Here is an 11,760-nt window from a genome sequence, read left to right as displayed (position 1 = left end):
CAGAGTGGGGCCCCGGTGACCCGCGTCCGGGCAAGGGAAAACGCAGTCCAAAGTTCATATTCATCATAGGGGTCTTATAATTAAGGTAAATAATCTTATTTACCTTAGGGTTGAGTAGGGCATTTACCTTGATAAAACAATCAAGGTAACTGCCTGTAAATGCATTTACAATTGATGGTGTCTATAAATCAGAACTTGAAATTAACAATGGTAAAAAGGAAAAAAAAAGCTAAAAATAATATGCTGATTTTAATAATAGCAGCACCATACAGGCTACTTAATTGTTGAAATTAAGGCAATTAATCACCGTAAATAAGGTGATTATTTTCAAGTTGTTCTCTGGATTGACTTCTCTTTAAGCTTCAACCAATAGCATGCAAAGTAGCATTGCATCTAGGAGTTTCCGCATCCTAAGCTGTGGACTACAAAAAATTAGCAGTCAAATGTTTCACAAATAATTTATGTTCCACAGAATACTCCACAAATGCTGAATCGCAAAACAGTTGGGAATCCACTGTATTTTATAAGCATGATTTCTCTATGTGGATACTGAAGTCCACCCATCTATTATAGAAGTTATAAGGGACGGTAGGGTCAGACGGTAAGCACTAGCATCTCTACAATAACACTGTGACTCTCTCACTATGGAACTTTCAAGCCTTTCACAGGATGGAAGGACAATATTATTCCTGCAGTGAGTTTTGGATCTTCTGATTTCCATCCAGTTGGATGTGCCAAAATATTAAAATAATTGGAACTTGTAGGTCCCTTAGTTAGCCCTTTTATTGCAGTAGTAGTAGTAGTTATGACTTGGCCCAGGTCTAATGTCTGAACTCCTCAACCCTCCCACTCACCAAAGTAAACTCATCACCGTTATCCTCTTCTGTCAGAGTACAGTGCTTATAATTACTTTGAATTCCAGCCAAATATGTTGGATAGTAATACATGTTCTTTTCTGTGTCCACAGGGAGATGGTGAATGCCTGGTTTGCTGAGCGTGCTCATACCATCCAGCCATCTGTCCCTAAAGAAAACTGTTCCCAGCAGCGTACCCAGCAGTCCTCCTCAGATCTTTGCCCCTCTTCTAACTCCACCATCCTCCCTTCAGGCCTCACCCTCCTGGACAACCGCTGCCCGTCCCCTGCCACTGTACCGAGCCCAGCTCCTGGTACCCCAACTCGCAAAATCTCAGCTTCAGAGTTTGACCGCCCACTAAGACCCATTGTGGTCAAAGACTCTGAGGGGTCCCTCACATTTCTGAGTGACTCGGAACGGGAACCCGTCCCTTTCTGTGGTTCGGTGATGGGAGAGGGTGGTGGTGATGATGGGAGTGGCAGGGAAGTTGACCGCTGCACCAGGCTGCTGGAGCTCGTAAAGGAAGTATCAAGTTATCTGGATGTGACTGCGCTCTGCCATAAGATCTTCCTACACATCAATGAGCTGATCACTGCAGACCGATACTCACTCTTTCTGGTAGGAACCTTTAACTTTCGCTCTGCCATCAACTACAGATAGGAAAAGATAGATTAATGCAAGCTCATGCTTATTTCACTCTAACACCTTATTTTTAAGTGAATCCCAAAACCAGGAACCACATTCAGAATGAATCCAAAGGTTTTAAATCCAATGATTTTATTGCCACAATAGCACAGATTGTAATATTTTTCAATGAGATGTAACATTGTTAGCTTACCGTTTTTGAAATTTCTCACTGTGCAGTGCATGTTATCCTCAAACGTTTAGCACGGTTTTCCCCAGAAAACTTGCTAAGGTGGTCGACCGGCGGTCCACCGTGTTTTTGTTTGAAAAGATGTTAAGCTGACAGGAAATGTAAAATTTTACTGGGTATTTATGCTACTGGCAAACATTGTCAACAATAATTAAACCCGCAAACACAGCAAATCAAAAATGCTATCAATGCTGTCATTTTAACACAGACCACAGATATAGAAATGTAATATTTGTTTATTAAAAATATAAATGCTATTGAATTTGATTTTGTGGTTTCAGCAAGTTTACTTTGTAAAAATTCACAGCTATAGTCTGATGCTGTGAGTTTAATCTTTAAGATTGAGCTCTGTTTGTTCACAAATACATTTCAGTAAATTACAATTACTACTGATTGCTTTTAAGGTTGGTCAATTAAACTAGGCCTTTTCCCAGAATTTAATAAAGGTGTGCGATCCACACCGAGGTAAACTTCAGAGATCAAACTGCGACAGCATGCACAGGCGCCAGCAGTGTGATTGGTGCACGCTCCCCTCCTGGCTTCATGTCGATAGGGGATTCTGTCCTGCCAGTGATATATGCAGCGCAGCAGTCTGGTTGATGTAAAAACAAAACAAATTATTATAAAAACAAAAACAAGCATTGCTTAGCCTGGGAGAGAGGTGGGGGATGTTCTTATTCACTGGGGGAAATCCTGAGTTTAGGGAATGTTTGCAGATAAAGTTCATCGAATGTCAAGTTAAAACACCACGTCTGCAGACATTCAGCCAACAATGGCTGTATGATGGCTGGACATTTGCTGAATGGCCACGCACAATGTCCACTGAACGTTTAATAGTACTTAATTTTGCCTTTCAGTGAACATTGTCTACAAACATTCACTGAATATTTATGTTTAGAATATGTTGTCTGAACATTCAATGCTTCCTGCATTGTCCCTACATAATTAACAATGCTCACAAGTTCTGGATTATGTTTTCTGATTTCTGGGAAAAGGACTTAATGACATAAGGAAAATACCTTGAATTTTAATCTTCTACAAACAAAAATCTAGGTTTCACTTCAGCTGCACCTTGTACTGGTACTGAAACATTTCATGGAATTGTTGAAGAAATAACACATCCAAGAAATTTACTCAATCATTTACTTCAACACTTAGCATTCTAGTTATGTAGTCAACAGTTTTTAAGGAAAAGGCTTGTATATTTAAATACATATGTGAATATTCATGTAAGTAAAGTCATACGATTCCTAAGAATTGCTTAAGAAAGATTTGTTTAAAAATGCACTGGGCAGGGTTGTGTGATTCATTATATTTTATTCACTCAGACACGGCCTATTACTTTAACCCAATATTCTTGTGATGCTTTTCATGGATTTGGTTTGGAGTTTAGTGAAGAAACTTTGTTTAAACATTTGTTGGTTACATTGTTTTTGTTGACTCGATTAATAAGAAACAAAGTTAAAACATGACATTTCAAATACCTTCACTCGCTGTAACTATTTCTATGTTACAATTCTGTTAAAATTATTTTCCTTCCAACCTGTTTTGTCACATCAAAGTTATGAGCTTTAAAGTATTCCATTAGAATTTAATAAGATCGACCAATCCACAGGAGTAGCTGATTTTTAAGCAGAAGGAAAATTCTGCATGATTTTTACACAATGTGCAATGTTAAGCCCACTTTATTTAAATACCCACTGGCAACTCGAGACCATGGTCTTTAGCTGTTAAAGGGTGGAGGGCCTACTCTGGGTCAGCTGGGGTTTTGTCCTACTTCTTTGTAAAATAGGGCAGAAATTTATGATTGCTTAAGTAATTAATTTATCAATTATTGGACAACTAATCGATTAATCTGATTAATTTAAGATTTTTCATTGAACTATTTAAGCTTATTTTACACAATGTTAAAAGTACATTAAAAGATTAAAAATGAAGAAGTCAATTCATCAAATTTATGTGTGTAGCACGTCACCTACAAACAAAAATAAAAAGGCATGAAAACACCATAAAGTCAACAATTGAGAAACCAGTAAAAATACATTTTGATGAGTACCATCATCAAGATCATTAATGTGTAACGGACCAGGTTACATAATCACAGGAACTTGAGGTCAGGTTTTTACTTTATTGTGGTACTAAGCCGCTAAGTGATTTATAAACTAACAATATTTTAAATTCTCTGAGCTACAGGGAGCCAGTGGGAGGATTTTAGAACTGGGTGGTGTGCTCTATATTACTGGTATTAGTGAGAACACCATCAGCACCGTTCTGGATCAGTTGCAGCTGGAGGATTGAATTTTTTGGGTTTTTTGCTCTGGCAGACTTGAGACGACATTGATCTGGCAGAAACATTTGTCTTTTAATCCTGGAAATGTTCTTCAGATAACAGAAGGCTGACTTTGTATCGGTCTTTATGTAGGGCTGGGCGATGTATTGAGTATACTCGATGTATCGCGAGTTTTTCTACTTATGATTGTTAAAATGGCTCTATCGCAACCATCGAGTATAAATTGTTGTTCAAATAATAAGCTTTCGCCATCAAATTTACTGCGAGTATGGTTTATCCGACAACCTACGAATGCATCACTAATCCCTCGCCCCTCCCAACTTGAAAATATTCCATCAATCACGATGCGCGGAGAAAACAAACAAAGTGACAGCGACAGTTTGACGAGCCGTGAATGAGACGATAACTGAAGAGGAATCAGATGAACTAGTCTAGTTCCGAAGAGAAACAGCGCTGGATTAATAATTTGGTAGTAGTTCAGATTTTATATGGAGGATGTTGAACAAAATGAGGCAATTTGTGAAACATGTTATAAAACTATTGCCACAAAAGGTTCAACCACAAATTTATTTCACCACCTAATGAGACTATTCTTTTACATGCCGTTCATACCCGCACTGCCGCGGTAGAACTAGTCTGTTAAAGTGAAACCTGGAGACGTAGGTATGATTCATTTAGTGCTATGCAATGGGAAAAATAACTCAAAACTTTTTTTTCTCGCTCTCCGTGTTGGCTTTATGATACACGCAGGCTCGTTGCCATAGCAACTGACAACAACGCAACTTTATGTATCAGGATTCAGCACCAAAAGTACTCAAACATTGCCCCCACATAGAACAGAACATTCATTCCTTACAGTTTTGGGTTTTTAGGCTTGACGTGTATTTTGCGAGTATTAAGTAAATAAGTGATTGTTGTGGTAGATTAGCTACCACTGCTTTCAGCTAAGCTAACAGTGGTGGCTGATTAGCTAATTTAAACACCTTCTTTACTGATGATCTGTCAGTCTGTGTGTAGGTCGCCTTTTTTATTTTTAAGATGAACCAAAACACCTTATTCCACAACACGTATGTTACGTTTGTCAAAGTCAAGCAAGCAACTGACCCATTTCCCTCTCCCTCGCTATGTTTTTCTTAATTAAAACATTTTTCTGACCTTGTTATCTAGTCTTAGTGTGGACAGTTCATAGCACAACACTGCATCCCTTTTTATTTCATATAACCGAGATTATATTTAAGTCTAGCAGGGAAAGGGGTGTGGAAACTTGCATGGGTGAAATCATGCTGCAAGGGGTCTATAGTTTAAAATAACATTTGAAGCTCATTTAAGAATACCGTGATATGTATCGTGTATCATGATATAGCAAAAATATATTGGGATATTAGATTTTCCTCATATCCCCCAGTCCTATCTTTATGTGACTCTTAAGGTTCAGGTTTGAGTCCATCATTACACCTGATCTCTAGTTTCTAACTGGAATAAATGAAGCTGCGTCCTGACTCTAGATCAGGGGTGGGCAGCTCCAGGTCTTGAGTCAAATAATGAGGTCATCAGCAGGACTCTGGAGAACCTGACTGCACTTAGGAGGTAATTCAGCTGTTGGATTCAAGTATGTTGGACCAGGGAGACGTCTAAGAGTTGCAGGACACTGGTCCTCCAGGACCAGGATTGCCCACCCCTGCTCTAGATCCTTCCTCTTGAGGTCCAAGGATAACTTCAGTTTCTGTTCTGTTCAGCTGGAGAAAGTTATGGTTGATTCACATATTTATCTGTTCTAAGCATTTGTTCAGCGCTAGTGGGAGCAGGGGTCCTAACATAGAACCTTGGGGTACCCCACATGTTCGTCACAATTGTTCTTGGTACTCTTTTGACCCATATGCAAACACACTTAGAAGAAGGAAGCAGAATTCAGAAAATGTTATTAAAAAAATAAAGAAATGAATGTGGAGTTATGGTCAGGTGGATCAAAGTTAGAAGGAGGATTTGGCACGAGATTATTTAAAAAAAAAATTATTTCCTTTATTTAACCAGGTAAAATCTGTGAGATCCAGATGTCAAGAAGGACTTGGGCAGAAATCTGCAACACACAACAACCTGGTTACATAAAAATAAAACATATGCACAGGTTTAAAACAAATTTTAAAAACTGTTTAAAAGCAATGTCATTGATTAATAGAATATTTTTGCATGAGTTTAACAACTCCCCAAAAAAGTTCCAAAGAAATAATATCCAAAATCTTTAGTTCAGACTGGAGCTGATTAAATGCTGCGGGAGCCAACACACTGAATGCTGCCTTCATGTGGAACATGCAAAAGAAAAAACAATGTTACTGGTAGCGTAAAGAATAGAAAGTAACAGATTGTTATAAGAGAGAATTTAAGTATGTTTCTAGCCAAGGTGAGTAGAATTTTATAAATCAGGATCAAGTGCAGAGCTGGCCCGAGCCTTCGCCCTAAACGAAATCTGGCTTTGGGGCCCTCTATTTCTGCTAATAACGTGGAATGCTGCAATCAACAGTCAGATGATTAGATCACTTGTATGCCTGCTATAAACTTATTGCATCTCTGAGTGTTGTTTTTATCATATCATATAAGCAACTCACAACGATGTGTAAGACGCCTGCTACCTGTTACAAACCTGATACAATGATAGACAGTATTCAAGGACTCAATGCATTTGGTTGAAGCATTAGTAAAGAATGTTTCAACCAAGCATAATCCAGGAGTGTTACTGATATTAATTTTTTCTAGCCTTGAGGGCCCATTGCAATAATAAAATACAATCTTCATTTTTAGTGTGTGTAATAAATTTTCAATGTGTTTTTTTTAAAAAGAAAGCTCTTTATCTGACATATAACCAAGATATTTATAATTACTGACAAACTCAATTTTGTGAGTAGCGTTTCTTAACGGGGGCGTCGCCCGCCAGGGGCTGATCAGAGGACGGCAGGGCGGGCTGGCAGAAAAATTTACAACAGGAGGGCATTTGCTTGAAGGTAAACTTTACCCCTTACATGCACAACAATACCAGCTTAGACTTTGAGCTACTTGCTAAAAACTGAGATGTGTAACATAAAAACATGGACTGTATCGATGCGACTGTATCGATAGTGGCTCTTCTTCTCTTCAGTGTTTGTAGCTTGTTGGTGCAGCTCCACGCTCCTTCTACTGGTAGCTTCACCACATCAGTTCAGTGTGGCACTAACAGCACTTTTAAATACTCACTAGTCAGTATATCTGTATTTTGTAACGTTGTTGTAACGGGTTTACATCAGTCGGTCTTTCCATATCGATATGCTCCCTGACAGAAACTCGCCGTAGGGGTAAAAAAAAAAAAAAAAAAAGACGCACACGTTGCGCAAAACTCAGAAACAAGCAAGAGAATTGGGACATCGAATGGAGCAACGAACTAGATGTGAATCGGGGCATAAAAACAGAGAATCTGACTCTGATTCACGCTGAACAGTGAAAACAGCTCATACTGGCAGATCAGGTGAAACACATGATGATGAGGCAGTGAATGACATGATGAGTGAAGATGGTGAGCGTCAATAAAAAAGGGAAGCAAATTAACGAGAGAAACTAAAGAGGACAAACAGTAAACTAAGAAAGGATAATACTAATCAAAGGAAACTAAATGGAAATGAATGAAGATCAAAATGCAAGAAACTAAGAAACTAAAGTAAATACGGAGGAATAAACATGACAAGAACTTTCAAGCAATAATTAATACAGGAAACTCTGGCAAGAACAAACAAATACTATTTTCAGATCAAAGGTTAGATCAAATTGTGCCATGTTTTTGTTGGGAGCACATCTAGTACTAAGGAGAAATATATTTTACAGATTGCAACAGTAAGAAAATAATCACTTATTTATGTTTTTTATTCAATTTTATTTTATATATTTATTCAATATTATTGTTCATGTCAGTGTTAATGTCATGAGGCTGATGACTCCATGACACTTTTAATTTGACTCATTAGGATTTGATTAAAAACCAGCTTTGTTCTTTGTAATTTCTGTACAATAAAACTATTAATCTATAAATCAATAGACTATTGAAAAATATCATCCATGGTTCTGTCTCATATTTGTATACCATTAAAAGGATCTGGAACTTTTGTTTTTTTCACTGAAAGCTCTGGTTTACACATTAATGTGATGTGGGTGATATTTTATAGATGATACTCTGATGTCCCATTCTCCTGAAGGCAGCACAGAGCTGCACCACCAGAAACCGACAGAAACACTGAAGAGAAGAAGAGTTATGATTGATATAGTTACAGTTTTATTCATGTTTTCATGTTGCAGAGCACTGTCTTTTTGCAAATAGTTTAAATTGGTATATATGTGACTTATCTGGCCATTTTGTGCTAAATTTAGCAACTAACATCAGAAAATGTCACAGAGCAAGATTCTTTTTCACTCTTATAGGCCTACCAATTTCAAGTTGAATGTCAGTTTGCATTTTTCTTAAGACACCTTTAAAAATGATCTCTGTTCCCATGTCTTTTTTGTTCTTTGGAAACTAATAATTCAGTAATGTTTTTCTTTTAAGGATTTTTGTTGATAAACACTGAAACAACAATAGAAATCAAGACAGCAACAATAATGATAGTAATATGAATCATAAAATAATATTCAGTGCAAGTAGCTTACATCTTCTTTGATGGGGGCCGGTGAAGGACCTAATGGATAGGGGGGTACTGGCCCAAAAACGGTTGAGAAACACTGACCTAGAGCTTTGGTAAGCAGAGACTTTCCCATTGCATCTCTGATTTATCTTATTTATTTCTTATAGATAATTCTGAATGGAACTGTCTTACAGTGTAGATGAATGGTGCAAGTCTTCTCGGGAAAGTGATGAAAGGAATCCGGGAAGTGAATCAACAGAGTGGATGGAGGAGAGAACAGTCTTTGGGTGTTCTCTCCCCCAAAAACTCCCCCAAAAGGTTCCTTCAACTTTTTTCAGTAAGGTTGAAGGAAGCTGTGTTGTGGAGATGTTTGAGGGTGTACACATAACTCAGCAGCAGATGGATTGGATGGAGCCAGCTGTGGAGGATAGACCAGAATCAACAGAACTTGAGCGGAACTAGGAAACCAGAACGACACTCACAGAATCCAGACTCGGAGATCAGCAAGAACCTACACAAAGAAATATTCAAGGAAAGTAATATTCAATAAGAACCAACACTAGGTGAGACACTAGGGTAACTCAGAGGGTTTACCAGTGCATGATTAACTCTCAGGCGTCAAAGTGCTGGTAAGGACAGGTTTAATCTGAAAGACATGAAATGTGGGATGAATCCGGAGGTTAGGAATAAGGCAGAAATGAACAGATGTGGGGCTGATGATGCAGTCCATTTTGGATGGACCTATGAATTAGGGAGACAGTTTTCTGGACATGAATTTTAGTGGAATATCATGAGATGAGAGCCAGATCTTTTGAACAGATGTGTACTGGGGGGCAGGAGTCCTTTTTTGGCTGGCAAAAAGGTGGTTCTGCCATGCACCATAATTTGGGATATTTACGGGAAAATACTAATATGGGAGCACAGCTGGAAAGGGGGGTAAAAAATAATAGTTTCCCAGCCAAAATGCAGTCCGTAAGTCTGGTTCCAGGATTAGGTTAATCTAGAATGGTTTGGCCCACAATATTTTCAATGTACCCTTAGAGCATGTGGGAATGATTGGCACTGGAATCTTTTCTGTCATCGATGGAGTGCTGACAAGAGAACATCTGGTTTGACATTTTTAGATCCTGGACAGTACGAAATGGGCAAGTTCAAATGTGAGAAGAACAAGTACCTATGGAATTGATGTGAATTAAGTCTCTTGGCAGATTGTAAATAAAATCAATTTTTATAATCTGCCCGAACCACCACAGGATGGAGGGCGCCCTCCAACCAATGGCACCACTCCTCCAGAGCCATCTTAATGGCCAAGATCTCATGACCCCTCAGATCATAGTTTTGTTCTGGGAGAGACTGTCTGTCAGAGAAAAAATCCCAAGGATTAAGCTTTTGGTCTGTCTCAGAATATTGTGATAAAACAGCTCCGACCCCCATTTGAGAAGCATCCCTATCTCCACGAACTACGTTTGGAAATCAGGCTGAATGAGTGTGTGCTTGTTTTTCCAGGTGGGTGAAGACAGCTCCAACAGGAAGTTTTTGGTCAGCCGGCTGTTTGATGTTGCTGAAGGATCCACATTGGAAGAATCATCCACCAGCTGCATTCGACTAGAGTGGAACAAGGGGATAGTGGGGCACGTAGCTTCCACAGGACAGCTGCTCAATATCAAGAATGCTTATGAGGTGAAGTCTGTGCTTTTTTTGTAATGTGTGGTTATTTTAACCATGGTTTTTGAGTTTGTGTCTGTGCTCTAATAGTTGGGGTCAATTAGTTGTTCTTGCTGACAGAGTAAAGGTCTTGATGACCGCTCACAGGAGACTAAACCAAAGAAAGCGAAATTAGGTCAAAGGGCTAGTTTGAAGACTTTATCCTTACTATACACACACACTTATTTGCTGCTATAATGACCATTTTAGTAAAGTGATCTACATGGTCATATTTCTCCAGCTACCAATTGAAAAAAATAAACTATTTACAATGGTGCTATCCATCCATCGCTCCATCCATCCATCCTTTTGGTGTCGTAATTTTTTATTCTGTCTTTATGTCTTTATCTTTGTCTGTCAAATGACACTAATGAAAAAAGAGCAATTTGCAAAATACATCTGTCGGTCCATCATTGTCCATTTATCCATCCATCCATCCATCCATCCATCCATCCATCCATCCATCCATCCATCCATCCATCCATCCATCCATCCATTGTCTGGCTATATATCTGTCCGTTTGTCCATCCATTCTTGTATTGCTTGACCACCCATCCTACAGGATGAAATTAGGTCTGATAGGAGTCAAAACCCAAAGACGACTCAAATATAACTCCTAGATTTTTTTTACATTGGATTTGCTTACTGAGCAAAAAAAAAGTAACTGTCTGAATTTAGAATGCAAGTGACAGGAACTATTATTAACGTATCTGTCTTATTTGTGTTTAAAGCATTTACAGAATAAACTAAGTACAATCTTACCAACCTGACTAAAGCTAGACATATTCTGAATAAACTTCTAACCATACAGCCAGACAGAGATTCTAAGAGGAGCAGCAAAAGCAAAAGAAGTGGATTAGCACACGATGTCCAGATATTGTTGTGTTTTTTTTGTCTTTAAAGGATAAGTCCTTTTTTTGAGACATTGTATTGCTTTTTCTGACCAGAACTTTGGATGCGCACTGCACATTGCAGCTCATGTTACCGGTGAAGCATGTGGTACCAACCGCGGCTACCAGGGGCCCCCAAGAGCATTTTATTTATTTTTTTTTATCAATAAAATAATTTCTAAATACATGATCAAATATATATTATTGTAGAAACAAATCACTTCATAGTGAAATTGTTTGCTTTTGATATTATAATTACAAAAATAAATAAATAAATCAGCTCCACTGAGGGGGCCCCATAGTGGCCCAGGGGCCCTAAACGGCTGCTTAGTTTTCTTATACCTTGGGCTGGCCCTGGTTCATCCAGGACATGTTACTGTGGAATATAACTTCTGCTACCTGGAAATTAAGCTGTTATGCTGCACCTTCTCCGGGTTAGGGGGGTCGTCCTGCCTCAAGTGGAGGAGTTTAAGTATCTGGGGATCTTGTTCACGAATGAGGGAAGAAGGGA

The 11,760-nt window shown here is 38.6% G+C and overlaps 1 protein-coding gene across 3 annotated transcripts in view; it reads left to right on the top strand.

Annotated features, from left to right (window-relative positions):
• Nucleotides 1-11,760, top strand: part of pde5ab (phosphodiesterase 5A, cGMP-specific, b) — a 156,278-nt gene that overhangs the window by 35,017 nt on the left and 109,501 nt on the right. For all 3 annotated transcript variants that reach the window (XM_017310574.1, XM_017310572.1, XM_017310573.1), the window contains exons 2-3: nt 968-1,472; nt 10,162-10,335. In XM_017310574.1, the coding sequence (XP_017166063.1) occupies nt 968-1,472; nt 10,162-10,335 (679 nt within the window). The remainder of the gene's footprint in view (nt 1-967; nt 1,473-10,161; nt 10,336-11,760) is intronic.

The sequence above is a fragment of the Poecilia reticulata genome, linkage group LG18, assembly GCF_000633615.1.
Source record: "Poecilia reticulata strain Guanapo linkage group LG18, Guppy_female_1.0+MT, whole genome shotgun sequence".
NCBI classification, from domain to species: domain Eukaryota; kingdom Metazoa; phylum Chordata; class Actinopteri; order Cyprinodontiformes; family Poeciliidae; genus Poecilia; species Poecilia reticulata.
This window is presented reverse-complemented; position numbering and strand designations above follow the sequence as displayed.